At 52.8% G+C, this 21325-nt stretch overlaps 1 protein-coding gene across 1 annotated transcript in view; it reads right to left on the bottom strand.

The window, feature by feature from the left end:
- CDH23 (cadherin related 23) overlaps positions 1-21325 on the bottom strand; it is a 428604-nt gene that overhangs the window by 239168 nt on the left and 168111 nt on the right. The window contains 3 exon segments of the mRNA XM_070470793.1: positions 6335-6413; positions 15020-15148; positions 18741-18935. Coding sequence (XP_070326894.1) covers positions 6335-6413; positions 15020-15148; positions 18741-18935 — 403 coding nt within the window.

Below are 21325 nucleotides of genomic sequence, written 5' to 3'. Positions count from 1 at the left end.
GTGGGAAGTGCTAGCTTGGGCTCCTTCACCAAATCCTCATACCCCGGGGTGGGGCGGGGGGGGGGGGGTGCCCTTTGGGTGCTGGAGAAGGGTCTGTTTAGCGGCAGTTATGGGAAGGAGAAAGTCAAATGACAGAACTCACCAGTCCAGTACTTCTGGAAAATCAAAATCCTTCTAAAGTGGAGGAAAGGATTCAGACAGTGTTGGAATCACCTGGAAGACCTTTTAAATAGTCTCCTAGGCCCCATCCTCGAGTCTGACTCTGTAGCTCCGGGGTGGCCTGAGAATTCACATGGCTAACAGGCAAGGCTGCTGCTGCTGGTCCGAGGCCCCACCCTGAGGACCACTGCTTCACAGCCTCTCCTGGATGGGCTTCCTGTGACGAGTGCTTAAGGAGAGATGAAGAGTCTGGGAACTTGTGGGAAGATGAGAGCAGGACAGAATGCTGGCCTTAGAGCCCTTGGGACTGACTGAGAGGAACCTCCAATCTGGTCCCCTGACCACCCGGGCGGCCTGCTTGTTGACAAACATGAGTGGTCACAGCTAGTAAGCTGGGCTCCTGCCAGCATAGTATGTGCTTGTCCCCACTGCATCCTGACCAGTGGTGGGCAGGAGGGACATGCGAGGCCTGCTGGGTGCTGACCTATGGTGGACGGGTGCCAAATGCCACTTGCTTTATATAATGGTCTCATTTACTTGTTACAACTCCATGAGAAAGACACCATCTGCTTCAGATTAAAGATGGGGGAACTGATGCTTCAAGAGTTTTAGTGACTCCTTCCAGGTCACTTAACTGGGAAGACAGGATGCCTCTCTGGAACAAATAGTGGTTGGAAATTAAATAATTTCTCTGCCTGAGGGGACTCTAAAGGCATCTCAGGCCATGGTCTAGTCCTGGGCTCCTCCTGATGCCTAAAACAAGTGCCCCACCAATCACCTCTGGTCACCGTGGCCTCCTCACCGTCCTTGGCTCTGTCTCTGTGCCCCCTCTGATGTCCGCCACTTGGGGACACTCGGGCAGCCTCCCTGCTGATCTTCTGGCTCCCACCTGCCCTCCCCCAACCCACTGTGAGCTTTGCACAACACACCCCTGACCATGTCCCCCCGCTGCTGAACTGGCACCCCCCTGCCCTGAGGACCAGGGCCTGGTGTTCTCCTGGGCAGGGTGTTCCACACCCTGCACACTGGCCTCGTCTCCCCTCTGGGGCCTCCCTCACGCGCTGCGCTTAGCCACGCTCATGACTGCAGCTCCGCGATCGGGTACACTCTCTCTGCTCTGGGATCTTGGTACGTCCTGCTCCTCTGCCTGCAACAGACCCTCCCTGCACTTTTCCCAGCTGCTCATCTGTCAGGGCTGCCTTAGAAGATCTCTCCTTGGTAAGCTTCCCCTCCTGGTGATGGCTGGGAGGTACCCCCTCCCACGGATTCTTGCTCACTTCTTATGACGGGTATTTTTGAATATATACAAGAGTAGAAAGAACAGTCTAGTCAACCCCACTGGGAACCACTGCTCTACATCAACAACGATCAGCACAGCCCATACCTGTCTCCACAGCATTTCACCAGGGTGCTTCAATTCAGCCTGTCCCCAGACTGCCCGCAGGTTCCTGCAGCTGAGACGGCAACTCGGGCCTTACCAGCTCTCAGGACTTTAAGGACAGAGAAGACCCTCAGTCCACTGTAGGTGGATATTCAAGTCCCTGTGTGTTGAGCACTGATTACACATTTAGGCGCTCCGCTAAGTGTGTACACGCCATAGCATCCCTGTGAGACCTGGGTTATAACTACCTCCACTTCACAGAGTGGAGAACTGACGCCCAGAAGGTTACACAGGTAGCGGAAGGCAAGTTAAGGCGGTCTACCTCTGGAATAGAGCTGCCCACAGAAACAGAATGCAACCCACACCTGCTATTTGAAATTCTCTAGTAGCCACATTAAAAGAAAAAATAGGTAAAATTACTTTAAATAATATGCTATCTTTAACCCAGCATATTGAATATACCATTTCAACATGTCATCTATATAAGGCATTATTGAGATATTCTATAATCTATTTTTCATACTATGTCTTCAAAACCCTGTGTGTTTTTAGCACATCTCAAATCAGACCAGCTGCATTTCAAAAGCTCTATACATTTCAAGGCAACCGTACTGACCAGCTCAGCTAGTGGTCACCACCCTGAATATGGCCCTAAAGCCTGCACGCTCAACCACTTACTTCTCTATACTTAAATGAATGAAGGAGGAAATGAGTAAGGGTCCCAAGAACCCCTGGTCCTGAACTTTCTTCAACAACTAATAATGTTTAATATTCTATGGTCCTTTGGGGTCTCTCTGGCATTGTCTTATCTGCCATGGGAGTTGCCATCTCTGTTCCACAGATGGGGATATGGGGCTAAGAGGGCCAAATGCCTTGCTGTAGGTGGCACTGCTGGGCCTCAAACTGACAATTCTGGACTCCTAGTCCAGTGCTCTGCTGGGCAGGGGTGCAGCCACCCCTTGAAGCAGGACTATGTCCATCTGGCGGGGGAGGGTGTCTGCTCAGACCTCAGGTGAGGCTGACCACTGGGGACAGGAGCCCGCAGAGCTCTGGAGGTCAGACCCTGGAGGAAGTGATGCCCTTGGTGAGTGGCAGGGCAGGCACAGGCTGAGGGAGCATGGGGCCCATGCCAGGTCCTCTATGGGAAACAGCCTTGTCATTCTTCGGTCGTAGTTTGGCCACAAGAGGCTGAGAACAAATTGATGGCAAAGGAGCCATAACTTACCTCTGAAGGCCTCTTTGTTCTTGGCAAAACAGAGGGGTCATTAGGAATGGGGAACGCACTGGTGTGTGGACATAAATCCCCCAAGCTGCAGGGCTGATAAACAGCCTGGAGGGTACGGGGCCTCAGGGAGCTGGGCGGGTTAACCGTGTGCCATGCGTCACTGTGGGCTCAGGTCTGTGTCTGAGACAGACCACCTGCCCAGGCTCCTAAGGTGCCCAGAGACTGGCTAGCCCACAGTGCCTGCAGGACTTGCACCTGGCTCTGGGAGCCCCTGAGGCCCTCAGTCCTTTCTTTCAAATGAAAATGATTCCAGAGCACCTGAGCCGGGGCAGGCTCCCACCAGGCACTCAGGGTCAGTGTGGGGCAGTCAGCGTGAAAGGACACTGGCAAGGCATCCCTTCTTGCGTTTCGAGCCAAACAGGCACTGGTCAAGCCACCCAGGCCTTAACACCACTGGGGAGGAAGGCATGAGAGGCTAGACCCTCAGCAGACAATGTTCTTAGGAGTAATGTCTACACTGACCAGCTGAGGGAAGTAGAAGAGGTCAAATCACACTCCCCTGGGCAGTGTGCCCTGTTGCCTGTCTGCCTGCCTAGACTTGGGCTGAGGTTGCAGGGGTCCATGCCAGCCCACGCCTGGGGAGAAGGGCAGGGAGGGAAACCAGGTGCTCAGGATAGGAAGGGAAGAAAGAGGACTGCCCTTTCCTCAAAGTGTCTGAAAAGGATCCAGGTGGGGTTGCTGGTGACAAATACCCATTACAGTGAGGACCGTCATGGCCACCCTGCAAACGTGGTCCAAGTGCTACCCCATCAAGGATGGCAGACAGCTGCCCCAGTGCTGCCCCTCCATTTCCACACCCACAGCAGACTCTACCAGTTGAAGACCACACTGAACCTGTTCGGCTTCCTGGACCCCTTCAGGCAGCCATTACCAATCAATCAAAGCTGGCAGGTAAGAGAAAACCCGTGTGTCATCCTTTCTAAAAGCCCTCAAGGCACATCTGTTCTGGGAATCCTATAAAGCTATGCTAAGTGCTCGAGGTTTTCCAGAAATTTCTGCCTCCTGCACCCGCCTTCACATGCATCCCCACCTCTACTTTCATATCCTGGGTTTCCCTTCCTATCCTGTTTTTTGCACCTGGCCCAAGAAAGCGTGTCCCTAGAAATTTCATAGGATGTTGCCATTTCATGTGATGCTGCTGCAGGCAGTTGTCCCCAGACTGTAAGCTCCAGAGCACCACTCAGATACCAAAGCCTCAGCAGCTCTGCCTTCCAGCCTCCTGCTCCAGGGGAAAGGGGTGGCTGGGGCCATTTCTGTTATAGAGGGCCTGAGGTTCTGGGGCTGGTGCCTTGGCACCGAGCGCAGACTGCAAATAGACTAATGCCTTGGAGGATGGCCATCTGGTATCAGAGAGGAATTTCTCACTGTCCATGACTCTCTGCTCCCCACTCCTGTCTGAGAGTATGTCTAGAGCCAGCCCAGAGAAAATGAGATGAGGAGACAATCCCCAAACCAGCCAGGTGCCCCCTTCTTGCTGCCAGCTTATACTAGGTTCCCAACTTCATCAGCCTTGGGGCTCACTGGTGTTCACTCAGATCTCCAGCGCAAGCCCCTTGTTACCGCAAGGCACTTGTTTTGCTTCCCAATTTGACAAACTCATGAAGGAGGCCAGCACCAGCGTGGACCTCGCTAGGACCTCCTTTCCCATACCCTGGTCTGAGGACCAGCTGCTTCTGGGGCTCAAGGAGAAAGGACCTTTCCTGAGCTGCACCCTACTCCTACAGGATGAGAACCTTCATGGATGCCAAGGACTCTGTGTTTTTGGTAGGAGCTCCCAGGTGATACTTGGGCAAAATGGAATTTGAAAACCCATTACCATAGAGTAACATACATTAATTCATTTATCCATCCATCCATTCATCCACTCTACAAGTACAAACTGGACTTTACTCTTGTGGAGCCCTGTGCTGGGCATGAGAATGGGGAGGAAGAGGGGTGGGGGAAGCACAGGCCCAAACCCACACTGCTGTTGCTGCCGCTCACCACATGAGCTGCTCTGACATTCACCCTGGGTCTTAGGGTCCCGTGGGCTTAGAAGCACAGTTAACAGTTGTGCTAGAAGCTGCAGGTCACAGAGAGCCCACAATACCCCTGATTTCCTGCATTCCCAAGGATGTGACTGGTCTCCCTCCCACCACCTAACCTTCAGCACCCTGAAGGTGTTATTAGATGACCCTGGTGGCTCAGATGGTAAAGCATCTGCCTGTAAGGCAGGAGACTTGGGTTTGATCCCTGGGTCAGGAAGATCCCCAAGAGAAGGGAATGGCTACCCACTCCAGCATTCTTGCCTGGAGAATCCCATGGACAGCAGAGCCTGGAGGGTGGGAGTCCATGGGATCACCATGAGTCAGACATGGCTGAGCAACTAAGCATGCACACATGCACATTAATAACAGTTAACACTTACAAAGTATCAATGCCTCACATACATCTATTAAAGACTTTACATACAATAAGCCTTCTGATTTTTGAAACACCTGAGGTAGGCATTCTTACTGCTCCCATATTATGGATGAGAAACAGGTATGGAGATCCACCCCTAGATAGTATGCTCAAGAGACTCCATGCATGTTCTTGATCACTACACATTGGTGTCTTGAGCTTTAGGGAGAAAATGCCCCTAAATGCCAAGTCTACTCTCTTGGCAGTGTGGTAGGGAGGGGCAATGGGGTGGACACTGGTCTAGTGGCCTGAGATCCTTTTGGCCTTCAAACAGCCCCTCACCTCCCCGCAGATGCATCAGGCTCACCTTTTACTCACCCAGCAGGCTGGGCAGGGAGGCCAGGGTGGGGTGGGAGAACAGGGACAGATTGATCCAGAGTCTGTGTATGAGTGAGCAGTTTTTCCTGCACCTCTCACCAGCCCCCTTGCTCCAAAGCCACCCAGACCCACGACGGCCAAGGAGCTGCTACTTTGTTAGTCTCTAGGCAGGGATATGGAGTCAGGGGTCCCACCAACCAGAACTTTCTCTGCACTCAGTCACTGCTCTGCTCAACCAAGAGCCTAGGTGGGAAAGGAGGGCTTACCTGCCTCCCTGCAACATTCCAGATAAACGTGACTGTCTAATGGTCAGAAATGTGAAGAGAGCATGAAATCAGCCAAAGTTGCAGCTGAATTAGTTCTAAAACGATGTAAAAACTGCCATCTTTTCACCAAGTAACGACAAACAAAAACCCAGTGTACTGACAGGTTAGACAACAGTCACCAATAACCTGGGCTCAGAGCCCCAAAGTGCACAGATGCCTGAGATCTCGGAGAGCGATGCACACTCCTGTCCCTACTATCACCCAAGCGCCACCGCACCCCCCCCCCCCGCCCCCGTCTCGAACTCCTCTGCTCCCCTGCTCCTCCCTCCTTCATCTAGGCAGTTCCTTCCTGAGTCCTTTGGCCTGGGTTGTCCCTGGGAACAGGTCCCCTCATGCCACTGTCCCACACACCCACAGAGCCTGACACTCCTAGAGTGGTTCTTCCTGAGTAGGGGTGGGGCACTAGGGTACCCCAGGCCTTACCTGAGACGATAGTGTAGCCAATTCCCCGGGGACGTCCTTTATCCTGGTCAATGGCAGTGATAATTCGCACTGTCGTGCCCTGGGTGGGAGAGAAAAAGGACTTGAGTTTGGTAGGTCAGGCCCCAGGGTGCTGTTCTTCTTGTAGCTGTCCTGACACCCACAGCTTCCCTCCCCCTGGGGACCCCAGGTCAGTCTAGGAAGTAGGGGTCGAGTACAGGGACCTTAGCTGCCCCTATCATTCCTGGGATATACACTGAGGCCCCAGGCAAACACCTCAGTGTCCACTGGAGAGGCCCAACCTTGCTGATACTCTCACTCCCTCTTCTGCTCCCCATCTCCCTTCATTCAGATGAATCACCCAGGGAAGAACTGATAGAGGAGCAAGCAGCAGGAGGACAAGAGATCTGGTCTCTATCTTGAACACATCAAGTCGCTGTGTGACCTCAGAAGTCTGCTGCATTCCTCTGGTCTCAGTCTGTCCCATCTTAAAATGAATAACACAAAATCCTGGGATGTTGTTTTCACTAGGACCCGAGTAAAGAACATCAAGGATGAATTATTCTGTGAATGAAAGCACCATAAATCCTGAAAGTGGGTATTTTTAGGGATTACCAAGACAACTGTGGTGGCCACCACGGTCCTCTGAACCATACCCCATCCAGCACTGCAACCGGCAGCTCCTACCTCCCATGGCTCCGTCTCCCACCCCATTCATTCTCCCTACAGCACCTGGGGAGAAGGGCCCAGGATTGGAATACCCACGATGGGATTCAGGGGCCCCTGATTTTGAGGAGCACACAATCTGTGGTAAGAGATCAAGGACATATGGGCAGGCACTGCTATACAGATACAGGGTTTCCTGGAGGCATCAATGTACCCCAAAGTATAGATGTCCACCAGAAGGAAAGAGCTGCACAAACGGCGACACTTAGGATGGGTCATGAGGAGTGGGGCTTCCCTGGTAGCTCAGCTGGTAAAGAATCTGCCTGCAATGCAGGAGACCCCAGCTCAATTCCTGGGTCAGGAGGAACCCCTGGAGAAGGGCTAGGCTGCCCACTCCAGGATTCTTGGGCTTCCCTGGTGGCTCAGATAGTAAAGTATCTGCCTGCGGTGCAGGAGACCTGGGTTCGACCACTGGGTTGGGAAAATCCCCTGAAGGAAGGAATGGCAACCCACTCCAGTATTCTTGCCTGGAGATGCCCCAAGGACAGAGGAGCCTGGTGGGCTGTAGTCCATGGGGTCGCAAAGAGTTGGACACGACTGAGTGACTAAGCACACACGCAAGAATGAGGAGTGAATAGCTTGCCAGAGAGAGAAAACAAAAAGGAACGTGCTTCAGGCAAAAGACACAGCCCTGGCAGGGCTGTGGAGGTATAAGACTCTCTAGGAAGAGATGCTAGCATATAATGAACACATTCAAATACCAATGGGCTTCCCACATGGTGCTAGTGGTATAGAAACCACCTGCCAATGCAGGAGACATAAGAGTCGCAGGTTCGATCCCTGGGTAGGGAAGATCCTCTGGAGGAGGGCATGGCAACCCACTCCAGCATTCTTGCCTGGAGAAACCCTTGGACAGAGGAGCCTGGCAGACTACAGTTTACAGGATCACAAAGAGTTAGACACGACTAATTTGTGCGACTTAGCCTGCACAGATACCAACTGGTTAGTTAATTCATTGAATAAATGAACATATGAACAGCTGGATCCTAACTTCACCACCACCACTTGCTGAGTTGCCCCTCGCCTGGGGAAAGCTTCACTCTGCTCTGCAGAGCCTATCACACCAGCCTGTCTGTCCAGCTTCTGGCCCAGGCTGCGGGTCCCACGGCTGATGGAGGGAAAGTAGGACAGCCCTGTACCCAGCACCTAGGGAGATACCAACCCTGGCATTTGCATGTCTGATGAAGGTCTCTAATAGCCTTGGCACCTCTCAAGCATTGGCCATTCATAAGCTAGAGACTGAAGCCTCCTGGCTGCAGACTCTACCCCCATCTGAGCACCTTCTCCTATGGAGAGAGGCTGGTTCCTGACATGCAGGACTCTGCCCTGGAGGGAGTGCCCTGGGTGGGGGGGCATGGTGCACCCCTGACTCCTGGTTTCGCTGCCAGGACACAGGAGGGGCATCTGCCACCTCACCCTCCCAGGGCAGTGCTACCCGCATACAGCTGTTGCTCTGGCCTCTCCTGAGCCCAGGTATGCGGCAATCCGGAACACCCCCAGGCTTGGCTGAAGGAAGGTGAGAATGTTGCAGAGGAAACGTCTACTGCAGAGAAATGGTCTCAACACAGAGGCTGAGGCTGTGTAGAGAGCAGGCCTGACTCCTTCCTTTCATACCTTACCCCTCAACCCCACCCCTCCACAGGAGCTCTGTCTAGATTCCCCTGGTGGGGGTTGGGGGGAGGGCAGGGAACAGACTGTTACAAAGTCAGAGAAAGATGCCATTAAAGGTGTATCTCCTGAAGTGGATTCTGAGGACCTGGGCTATACCAGAGCGTGTGAAGCCCCATGCAGCAGGGGCCCTTCTCCAGCACTGGCTCTGTGCCTGGCGCCGCTACGTGCACTTCTTATGCCTTAACTCATTTCACCCTCACAACTACCCCGGGAGACAGCTCCATTCTATAGGTGAGGAAACTGAGGGCCATGAGGTAAGTGGCCTTTACAAGGTCCCACCGCAAGGAGTGAATGGAAAGCCAGGATTCAAGTTCAGGTACTTTAGCTCCAAAAAATGCTCTTGCCCACCAGACAATGCTGCCTCTGTAACAGGTTATATGAAAAATATAATAATGATAACTGTAATTTATGAAAGTTTTGGCTATGTGCCACAAGAATTAATATAAGTATTAATTCATGTCAAACATGGGGAAACATATACCCTCCCCATCCCTCCGTTGGAGATGCACAACCTGCTTTGATGTGGTAAAGGCTCCCAGAAGTAGCAAAGTGATAAAGAGATCCGTCAACCTTTGCTCTCCCAGGCTTTCTGAGCTGCAGACAGGCTCTTTTCATGTAACATCTTGATAGCCCTGGACCTAGCAGTCTGTGGAAGGTCATTTGGGAAGCACCGCATTACATCTGAAGGGTCTACACAAAGGGCTCCCCTGTCACTCTAGGGGGATCCTTTCGGGGGTAGGCTTTTCCTGGTGTCACCTCTTAAACCTCCTGGATATGTCCCCAGGAGGAGGTCCTGAGAGCATGGGACTCTGGCCTGAGGTTCCAGCTGCCAGAAAGCTGTGATGTGTCAGATGAGCTCCAGCCCATCTGACCACAGTCCATGGCTTCACACCCATGCTGAGTGCTGCAGCATGTGGGTTCTCTGGCTGCACTGGGCCTGCTGAGGGCAGGGCTTGGACTGTCAGGTCGACTGGGCCCAGTGCCTACCAAAGCACCATTCCAGATAGTCATTCAACAATAAGCCTTGGTCTTCCCTGGTGGTCCAGCTGTTAAGACTCCATGTTTTCACTGCAGGGGGTGTGGGTTCAACCCCTGGTCAGGGAACCAAGACCCTGCATGCCACTCTATGCAGCCAAAAATCACATAATAACAAACAAGCAAATAGTGAACCTTGAGGGGACAGCTGCACACCCACAGGCGAACAACCAGGGCCTGCTGTGGCTGGTTGGGTCCAGGGCAGTGAGCCTCAGCAGCACTGGAAGGGGGCCAGTGCTGGCCTGTGCAGATAGGGGAGCTGGTGGCCAGGGAGCCCTCAGTTTTCAGGGCCTTGTGAGCATCTCCCCGTCGGCAGCCCCAAGCTGGGTGGCCTGGAGTCCCCCTGGGTGGGCGGGGGCTCAGTGGGTCCAGCAGCGAGCCAGGACCAGAGAGCAGGGAGGCCGGAAGAGCCACGCCTGAGTGTCTACGACATGAGCTCTGAAAGGCTCCTGACAAGTTTGGGTTTCATCTCTTTTTGGATAAATAAATCCATTTTTAATAAAACCCTGAGCTTTTAATACAAGTGCAGCCACAAAGACGGGAAATGTTATGAGAAGGAATTAACAGGGAGGAATGGGGGCTCCTGGGAGCCCACAGCTCTTGTTTCAGAGTTTCAGTGATTATATTTTCAATATACTGAAACTTACTTCCTAAGATGAGGAGATGGAGAAATGCCCGCCCTGAGCCTGGGCCCCTCTACAGGGGGGCACTCTGACTGGCTGGCTCTCTAGAGAGGGAACCCAGTTCAAGGAGCACCAGAGTATGACCAGGAGAACAGATGGCCCCAAAGGCTAGAGATGGGCCCACCTGGCTATGGTGCTTCTTCCCTTCATAAGAACCCCCCACTGCAAAGAGGAGGCCCCGCCTTCCCACAGAGAGGCTAAAGGCACACGGGCCTGTGGGGTTCCAACTCCGTATTGTGGGAAGATCAGTACAGCAAGGGGGGTAAGGGTCTGACTCTGATTAGACTGCCAGGGTGTGGACCCTTTGATTGAGCTACTTAACCTTTCATTGCCTGGTTTTCCCAATGTATGAAATGGGTATAAAACATTCACCCACACCTCAGCAAGTGATACATGGAGCGCTTGGAACAGCACTGGGGGCACAGAAAAAGCTATAAAAGTGACTGTCACTATTCTCTGGGGCCTGGAACCTCCATGTGCTTCTGATGAAAGCTAAGACACCTCTTCCCAGACGATGCACACAATGTGATGTTCCAAACAATTTCAGCAAATGCAGACTTCCCAGGACCCAGGTTAATAACCTTACGCTGGAGGTAAGGAGTTTTCTGGCCATTCCTTAGACAGAACAGCTAGGCTCTCACAGGGAGACCTAGCATTAGTTGAGGACCTACTGGGCACCAAGCACTGTGCTGGGCCCCCGCATGGGTCCTCTGTTTTGTCCTCATAGTGAGGGTACATGTGGAGAGATTGTGGCTCAAGGGTTCAGGGATTTGCTTAGAGTCCCAAGCTCTGGTGAGTGGGGGTGGGTTGCCAGGCAGCCCCAGTCTCTGAGGCTTGGGAACCAGCAGTGAAGTCGGGACAGAGTCAAGAGGAGCTGGGATTCCTCTAGAAGGAACACGACCCTCCCTTCTGTGGCTGCCTCTTTCCAAAGAAGCTGGCCAGGAGACTGGCTGAAGCTGGAGCCTTGGTGGTGGGGGCTGTCCACTTCTTTCTCTGCTGGCCCAGCCCCTCCCCCTTTCCATGACAGGATTAAGGACTTCAAAGGCCAACGTGCAGTTTGCTTTGGGAGTGGGAGGCGCCCTTGGTGGGGAGGAGACCGGAGGGGGCTGAAGGGGACTTCCGACAAGAGCTGCCACAGCAGATTCTGAGGCAGAAAATCCTATTTCTCAGTTCTTAATTCCAGTCAATTCCAGTCAAAGGGCTGATAGGCATCGGCTGGCAGTAATTTGTGCAGTTTATCCGCTCTTTTCACCTTCTATCGGTCCTTCAGTGACGGGCAGGCCGACATGCTGCTGCTCGAGTGAGGAAATTAAAATTTGATGCAATAATCCCAAATAAGAAGGATTTTATTAGGTAATATATACACTTTAGATGAGGCATGCTGGCCTGATACACTGATAGAGGGAGGCATACATGCTGGGAGCCGCAGATAAAGAGGGGGTGTGAGGGGGAGTGGGCGAGGGTCTGGACGCAGGCCCCCGGGCCAGCAGAGGCAGGGCTGGGGATTGGGGATGCCTGGGGCCTCTGGCCTTGGGGGACTAATCAGGCCTTGGTGCTCCTCAGCCCTGGCCCAGCCTGGGAAGTGCTGCATTAAATCAGGCTTCCACACTCTAAAGGGACATGGAAGGCCTGGATCAAGGCACGGAAACCGATTAGACGCCTGGAAAAATCAGGCTTAGGGTGTATGGGAAACTGCAAGAGGCGAGGTAAACTTTCAGATCTGGAGGCAGGGAGGAAGAGCAGAGGTGTGTGGACGTGGAGGTGATTCTGTGGGTGCTGAGAGACCGAACCCCCCAATTTACTTCCTGGTCTGGCTTGCCCGAGCCTGGTCACCACACAAAAGGCAGGATTCAGACCTGCTCTTTGGGAGCCCTCCAGGCGTGGACTTTAGTGAACTTGTGGAGCCAAAGGGACAACCGTGGCAAGGCAAAGAGATATCAAGGTCCCTCATCCTGAGAAAGAACCATATCAGACGCCAAGAAGCCGAGCGTAAGGAGGGCTGAGGCCAAGGGGAACAAGGGCCTGTTTGTCTGTCCTGAGGAGTCGTCCTAGCAGGGCTTTTCATCTGGGAAGGAGAGGAGCTGGCTTAGCACAGTACCCTGCACACCGCGGGGCCTTCACAAACATCTAGAGGATGAGCGAACGAACGAAAAATAGAATGAACGGCCAGGCGGACTCGGAAACCTGCAGATCTGAAAAAAACACCTGTAGTAATAGTTTGATTTAGTATTACTCTGCTACAATACAGGGATGCTGGGAAAGGCGAGACAAACTGAAGGGTCTCAGAGGACACTCTCCCCAACACCCTTCTTGCTGACCACTGAGACTCTGAGATGAGGCTAACGCTAGGACCTCCCAACCCAATCCAAACACAAAACCACCGCATTCTAATATCTGCTGACGCTAGCACTACTAGGTGCCCTAGTCCCTAAAACCATCAGGCCAAGTGGTCTCAACCACTATTGAGACAAGGAGGAAGAGGTCTGGATGTTGTATGATCTGGCCAAGCAAGCTCTTGGTAGTACAGGGACCTGTTCTGAGACCCTCCAGCTGCTGAGCCACCATCACATCCTCACTTCAATCTACAAGTTAGCTCTGCCTGTATTTCCTGCATTCGACCCTGGGCACAAAGCCCTGGGAGGCCCTGGTTTGAGACCCAAAGACTCAACACCCTGATGACCAGGGGCCCCAAAGTAACCCACTTACACATCAGTGAATATTACAGGTGTGGCTACAATTCAGAGGGGATCATGCAGCCAAAGGACAGGGAACTCCAGCAGAGATGAGGAGAGAAAGATGGCTCTTCCTGGTGGGCCAGAGGATGAAGCCAGGAAAAGAATTCCAAGAAAGGCCGTCAGTGAGTTGGGAACCAACAGATGGGTGGATTTTGGATTGGTGGGTAGAGCAATCACAAGGTGTGATGAGGATGACAGGATAGTAAGAGAGCTGGCCCGAGTAGTGAGCATTTGTTCATTCATTTATTCATGCATTCATTCATTCCACAATGACCTCCTGAGCACCCACGGTGTGCTATGCCCACACCAGACCCCATTCCCGCTGCACTATTCTTGCAGGCCAGGAGAGAAGCCAAGGGTGAGAGCACCGTGCAGGAGCACTGAGCGCTAAGAAAGGATGGTCAGAGGCTGAGGACAGATGGGAGCACCCACCTCATCTAAAAGGTCAGGGCTGAGAATATGTGGGTTTATTGGCAAAGAGGTTTTGGGGGAGGTGGAGTTCAGTCTCAGAAGTCTAAACTCCTGCTGTCCATGGGCCACTCAGAAAGAAAGGGTTGGAGTGGGGACATTTAGATGTCCCCCCCTGCTCTCAAAGCAGCTGCTGACACCAGCAACAGGAGGCCACCTTGCTTGTCAGACCCTCCAGGCTGCAAGGGGCCCCAAAAAGGAAGCGGCTACACTCTCACATCTGGAGTCTGCAGCGTGGTGCTTGGAAGAGGCCAACAGTCAGGAGAGACTACATTACCAAACTTGGGGTCAGGCTTCCTAGTCTGTGGTGGTCCAGGAGCCCAGCCTGCAATCTGGTCAGGGAAACCTACCTCTCACTTGCACCCAAACCTGTGAGCTGTGCAGACATGCAGGTGGAGTCCTGAATAGCCACATGATCAGGTGGGCACCCCGCTTTGCTCTCAAAGCTGTTTTCTTCCCCTAAGCACACTGAGTTCCTATAGAACAAGAGGCACAGTTCTCTTTCCATAGAGCTGTTCCCCTGCATGTTCAGGGGTTGTGTCTGCCTCGAGGAGATGCCTTTTCTAATTTATCAGCCCAGAGCGGGCCAGTCCACACATAAGCATGGATGACTACCGGAAATGGGATGCAGGGCACTGCCTGCTTGACCCATAGCCGAGCAAAGCTGCCTACCCAGAGCCCCTGCCTAGGGGCAGCAGTATGCTTTGTCTCACAGTCGACTGGACTGCAGTGGACACAGGGCCCATGGGCAGTCAATCTCCAGGCTGGCTGGCAACCTGTTATCTTGTGACACGGCACAAAATCCGACCACAGCCAATCAGGTACCTCTCTTGAACACATGGCCTTGAGAAACCCAAAGTCTGGGCAGTTAGAAGGGGCAGCAGGGGCTGTGAATTCTCAGGGAGGAACCAAGCCTGAGAGAGTCCGAGGGGCAGATAGTAAGTGGCCACCATCTCGGGCAGTGTTGGCTGGCCAAGAGAGGCGGACTGACCAGCTGACCCGTGGGGAGTGTGGCTGAGCCCCACTGACGTTTTGGTGAGCCTGGCTGAGTCCAGATTCACTCTCCAGCTCAGGCTGGATTTTCCACGGGCATCCCCATTCCCCATCACCCCACATGAAGCTTTCTGAACTGCTGCCCTTCGCTTGCACTAGCCAATCTCTGCTCTCTGTCCCTTGGAGAGTTCTAGGGATGAAGTGAGACAGTGAGGAGGTGGGGTACAGAGGGGGTTGGGTTTTCACTGCACTGGGACACCCATCACTGCCAGGAATGTGGGAGTCAGAAACACCAAAGAGCCCATCCTACCAAACAGGGCCTCCATGCCCACCGAAAGTGCAGAGGGAAGTCTCACAAGGGCAGGGGAGGGTCTTACCGGAGGAGAATGCTCGTAGATATTGGTACTGTAAGGCAGGTTGATGAAGATGGGGTCCATGTCCTGGACGTCTGTGATGATGATAGCCAAGTTGGCCAGGGTAGACAGAGGCCTGGTCTTATCTTGATCCTTAGAAGGACAAAGAATACATCAGCTTAGGTTAAGTGATATGGACAAGGACAAACATGGATACACATGCACAACACTCGTGTGCACAAACATGTGTGCACATATGTACACACGTACTCCTCCACTCCCACAGGGAAGGACATTAGCACGCAGAGCTCAGAAACTCTAAGAACCCTCAGGGATCTCTGACCTGTGCCCCCAGAGGCCCAGTGGGAGGTGGCGTATCCTGGTCACAAAGCAGGGCTGGGGCAGAGCCACATCTCTGCCCCTTGCCCCCCACCCCCAGGCTTGACCAGTGTGACCTCTGGGGGGCGGGGTGACTGGCTTGGGATAAAGGAATGGTGCTGCCCTTAGCTCCTTCTTTGAATTCAGCCCGGGGGCCACTGCTCCCTCCATGCCTACTTACTGCACCCTCTCTTCCAGGGACAGCAAAGGAATTGACTAGGATGGGAGAGTTTCAGAAGAAAAGCCCTTTGATGCAGAGGGGGCTAGTCTGGGCCCTGCATCCCTGCCCTGCACACTGGGTTGACTGGTCAAGCAACTTTGCTGGTAGAACCAGTAGGGGGAGCTCCAGGGCCTGTGACATTTGGGGGACTCTGGGAAGGAATCTTGAGAGGCCGTGCAGGCCATGTGGCCAAGCAGACAATGTTTAAACCCTCATAGTTGGAAATGTAGTCCTATAAAAGCTCACCAAGAAAGAAAAGCCAAAACCCATCTTCTATTACCCTAAATGTGAAATAGTTGCTGCTACTGAATAACAATAGCCAAGAAGAATAGAAACTACATACTAAATAGATTATATACCAGGCACTGTACTAGACACTTCATTCCCTTTTGTATTTTCAGTTATTTCAGTTCAACAGACTCAGAGAGGTTAAGTAACTTGCCCTGAGTCACACAGCTGATAAGTGTGTAGCCAGGACTCAACTCAAGTCATTTTGACTTGATCTGTCTTGATCTGAGGCCCTAACCTCAGCCCAGTTGCTGACTTGCTAAGTCACCTTAAATAAGTTATCTCCTCTTTTGGAGTCTCGACTTCCTCTTCTGTAAGAGTAAATTCTCTGCTCTGGACTGGAGAAGTGGCTCTCCTTGGGTTAGATCTCCCTTGGTCTGTCTGGGATGATGTGAATGATGCAATTGTAATGCAGTCCCCCCATTACAAGCCCAGTGTCTGCTCCTGCCCTCCAGAGACAGATGCTGAGCCTTCAAGGAGAAGAAAGAGCTGGTTGTCCTAAAGAGGCCTCGGGGGCAGCCAGGGAGATGGAAGAGAGGCTTTGAGGATGGGTCATGGCTGCAGCAAGGGAGGGGAGAGCCTGGAGGCAGGAGGAGCTGTGTCCCTCCAAACCACAGTGGAGATAGCCTCCCAGCCTCCAAGATGATGGGGCCCACAGCCCAGGCTCAGGGACCACCCTAGAGAGTGGTGAGAGCTCTCATCTAGGGACCGGCACAGGCATCAGGCAGACAGGGCTAGAGCGGGAGGCCCATCAGGAAGGCCCTTGACCTCTGGCGCTGGAGATGCCATTGGTTATGATTTGCTCTTACCAGGCTCCTGTGGGCAGCTGGCTTTTTCCAGTCTGGCACCTGCCCCTCCTGTCCCACACCTGTGGCTGCAGCCCTGCCTCTGTCACAGATGCCCCCATAGAGCCCACCCTGGACCCCATGGCTGGGGAAAGGGGATGGCAGTGGGCACATCTGGCAGGCAGGCACCTGGCCAGGTTTCCAGCTGTCACTCTGGTGCCTACAGGTCTCAGCAACTTGTTCCCAGGGGAGTTGCATGTTTTCCCACCCACCACCCACCCAGCAGAGGCTGGGGACCTACATGCTCCCTGCAATGCCACATGGGAGAATTTCCTTGGGGAGATGCCCAGCGGCCAAGGGCACAGTGCCAGCCCTGAGAGGGACTTGTGCATCAGGTGGAGGAACCACCAAGACCTAAGGGAGTTAGATCTAGGGCCCCTCCTGTTCCACTGCTTCAAGGCCTGATCGCTGGGAGATTAATGGCAATTTAAGCACATTCACCATCCCAGCTTGAGCCCAGGCCTCTTGACAGGCCTGGCCACCCAGATTTGTGCCTATGCCTGGCTCTGCTCTCTTCGCCACTGGCCCAGCCCGAAGCTATTTTCACTGTAGATGGGAAATATCCCACAGGGACAAGTTCACAGTGAAAAAGAGAGCAAGCATCTGTGCATTTCTAGACCCCAGTGTAAGCAAATGGAGAGTGGTGGGAGGGGCACCATCTTAAGTGAGTGTGCAAGGGTGTGCAGAAGGATACAGATGTGCCCCAAAAGTGGATTCCGGTCTTACAAGTCCCCTTGATCCCAGAAGTCAGTTTCACAAATAGCAGCACACATGTCCTCCCAGGCAACCAACACTTAACCAGAGGAGAAGGCAAGAACATGAGAATCATCTGCAGTGGCCTCCCCAGGGTCCCTGGACCAGGTATGAAAGAAAAAGTTTGCATTTCTTGGTTTGGGGGGCCTCTCTGGATCTTGTCCAATCCTGGGGGTACCTCATATTTCAAACTGGCCCCTGGCCCCAATGCAGTGTGTCTTCCCCTGGGATCTGAGCTCCATGATCTGCCAAGTAGAGCCCACAGAGCTACTGGCAGCCCCCCTGCAGTGATACGGGGCCAGGTGGTGGATGCTGTGGGTCAGGCTAAAGAGTCCCAGAGGCTCAAGAGGGACTCAGGTGATTTGTTTAACAGTTGGCCTAAGCTTTGTAAATAGAAGTCTAAGGACCAACAGGCCAGCTCTCGCCCAGCTGCCAGCTAAAGGCTCTAGCTATGCCTGGAGGCTGTGGCCAAGAGCACGGAAGAGAGGCGTACAAGGAAAGAACCCTAATGAGGCCACGGCCTGCCTGTCCTCCAGCCCCTCCGCAACGGCTGGTGACAGGCCAAGCAGCTATGATATTCTGGAAATTTGGAGACTCCTGACCATGGGGCACTGGACAACCCAGGCTTGGGTTCTTGCTGCCCACCACTCATCAGTTTGTGTCTCAATGGTGTCAGCTATAAAATAGGATAATTATTCCTCTTGAACTTCCCTCTCCTGACTAATTCATCTTGGAATTCCCAGGACCCAAGCATAGTGCTTGGCACAGATGGGTGTTCCATTCTGTGTAAGTATTACCGCTCTAGCGCAGTGGCCAGGATGCCCAGACTCTCTGACTCCTGCATGCTGGGTGGTGTCAGGACACAGCTGGGCTGACACCTCTGTCTTGTGTCTCAGAGCGAGATGACATCCTGCACTAGGCATGACCCATGGGGTTACCAGTGCAGGTGCTGGAGTCTGTGAGCAAGTCACTGAATTGCTCCTGTGCCTCAATTTCCTCATCTGTAAAATGGGTAGCTTAATATTTATGCTAGAGCATTGTTGTGAGGTTTAAAGGAGACAATCCATTTGAGTGCTCCCCACAGCACCAGGGACATAGCACGGACCCTCAGGAACATCAGCTGTTGTTATCATTATTATGCTCATCAGCAACACCATTATAAGCCTTGCCTAGCAGGGAAGGAGGCTGACATCCTGTGCCCTCTCTGAGTGAAGGAGGAGGCTGACATCTGGCTGCCTGGGCCGCCGGCGCAGGAACTCACCGTGGCATTGACGGTGAGCTGGTAGGCCTGCGTGGTCTCGTAGTCCAGCTCCCGGATCACTGTGACGATGCCGCGTGCGCTGTCGATGGTGAAGAACTGGGAGGGAGGCTGGAAGGAGTAGAGGACGCTGCCGCCTGCACCCAGGTCAGGGTCCGTGGCGTTCACAATGAAAATGGGCGTCCCCACCGGTGTGTTCTGGGTGTGAAACAAAGCAAATAAAAGGGTGAGCTGGAGCTCGGAGCAGCTGCCTCCATCAGTGACTATTCCCCCAAAGCCCATTAACCACATCCCTCCAGCCAACCAGACCTGCGGCTTTGTCATTTTTATTCTAAAAGGGTTCACAGGAATTTAAAATGCTATATCTATTTTTTTTCTCCATTTTTTGATGGCCTCCTGGTGGCTGTAATAGCACCAGTTCCAAAGATGATCTGCTTATCCTAAAGTTCCGGATGAGGGACTTTTGGTCCCCAAACCCCTGCTTCTTGGCAGTTCTGCTTTCTCTGTTAGGTGCCCCTTGGCTGCCCAAGCCTCAGGCACGGGCTGCTCTGGAGGGCAGCCAGGAGACTGTGTGTTGGGAGGTTCCAAGGACAGGGAGCTGTGAGATGTGTGATATGGGGAGGTGGCATAGATTCTGGGGTGGGGCTGGCCCACAGAGATTTCCTGGCTTGCCTAGGGGTGGGGCATCCACATAACATCCTTGGGCCATGGCAGCCTGTAACCAGAGAGGCCCACAAAGCCTGCTCAAATGTCACCACCTCCTGGGAGCCTTCCACGATCCCCTTTGCTACACACTGTGTATATAGATAGACCCCTGCCCCTTTCTGATTTGGGGTTTCTGGTTAAATGTAACTTCCTCATGGAAGCCTTCCAAACCCTTAAGGCAGGTCAGCCCCTACCATGTTCCCAACCCCTACCACTATTATATTCAGGGTCCCGTAGCACCCTGGAATGTTTCATCACCCACAGTTCCTCTGTAATTTCCCAGTCAGCACCTGTCTCTCATTGCACATGTGCTCCATAGAAGCCATAGAGCTCTATCTGCCTGGCCCAGCAGGTGCCTGCCACATGGCAGGTGTCCAGTAAGCATCCTTTATGAAGATATGAACGAATCTCCATGACAGCATCTTAGCACATTGTATTCTAAGTATCTATTTGCATCCTCTGCCCAACTGTCAGCTCTCATCACGGTTGTGCCCACCACAATGCTTGGCAGGTAAGCCACATCTGCAAAATTCTGTGTGAGTAAATTTACTCCTGACTCAGTGAGCTCTGGACATGTCAGAAGATAGGCCACCTAAGGAGGCTCTGCCCAGAGGCAGGAAGAAACAATCCCTGCTCCCTCTTACTGACTGTGCTGTGAGCTGCACCCATCAGCTCTGTAACAAGTAGCTTTCTAGGTGCTTGCTATGATCCCTCTTTCAAAAAGGAAGCCAAGGCTCAGACAGGTTAAGTAACTCACCCAAGTCACACAGCTAGGCAGTGGCAAAGAAGACCCTAAATTCAGGTATAGTTCATTCTAAGCCTATCTCTTAGCTCTTTTCTAAACACTTCTGTAAACCTTGATGGCAGTTTTTTCCCCTGTCTTCCACACAGTGCTGAGGTCACCTGCCAGCGTGGTACCCTCTAGCCCGGAGTGTGGGATTGACCTGAAAGTTCCCTGAGGGCTGAGACAACATTCCTGTGTGATCTTTTTACACTGGGATGATGACTGAGTACCTTCTGACACCTGCAGGGCTCCTTCCAGGGAAGGCATCACACAGCTGCCCATCTCTGTGCTGCTGCCCATGACCTGAGAAGCTTCTCTCTTTGAAGACCAGTCTCAGGCACACTGGAAGCCCTTCCCCAGGGCTGTCTGCTGGAGGCACATGTGTTCACTGTAAGACCTCTAATTGGGCTGGAAAGGGCCTCCAGAGGACAAAGCCACCAAGTGGCCATTGTTTCTCTCTGAGTGTGCTTCCCCTCCCCTATCACCAGGCAAGTGTCCACCTGAATGGACAGGCTTACATCCTATCCTTTTCCAACCCACGCTGAAGACAGGGGCAGACAGGTAAGACCTCTCTCCTCCATCCTGTCCCTGACGCTCCATGCCCCTCTGCATAGGACACAAGTCTCATGGTCTGGTTCTGTCTCCTCGTTCTTTATTTCCCGGCAGGTATCACATCCTAGCCTTTTGGTTAAGATCATGTGCGATATCTTTTCTTATCAGTTTACTATTTCCTGGCAGGTAGAGATATTTGTACTTCTCCAAATCAGCACACTCCCTTACACTTCTGAGTTCCTGAACCTGCTTTGCCTTTGCGAGGTCTGCCCTACCCAGCTCAGTGGCTTGCAAAACAGATGCTCTCTTTCTCTCTCAAAGAGGGAAAGTGTTCAAGTGTACAAAGGAGCAGAGGGGACAAGTGCTAGATTTCAGGGATGGACAGACTTCTGTTGGAACCCAAGTCTTACTGTGTGTCTTTGGGCTAGTTACTTCATCTCTCTGATCCTTAATCCCCTTTCTGTGCATCAAAGTTAATAATATTTCATACAGTTAATGTGAAGAGTACACGAGCTCCTGAGTGTAAACTTCAAGGCATATATTAAGT

The sequence above is a fragment of the Odocoileus virginianus genome, chromosome 7 (genome assembly GCF_023699985.2).
Source record: "Odocoileus virginianus isolate 20LAN1187 ecotype Illinois chromosome 7, Ovbor_1.2, whole genome shotgun sequence".
Taxonomy (NCBI): Eukaryota; Metazoa; Chordata; class Mammalia; order Artiodactyla; family Cervidae; genus Odocoileus; species Odocoileus virginianus.
Note: the sequence above shows the minus strand (reverse complement) of the source record. Positions and strands in the feature narration are given on the sequence as shown.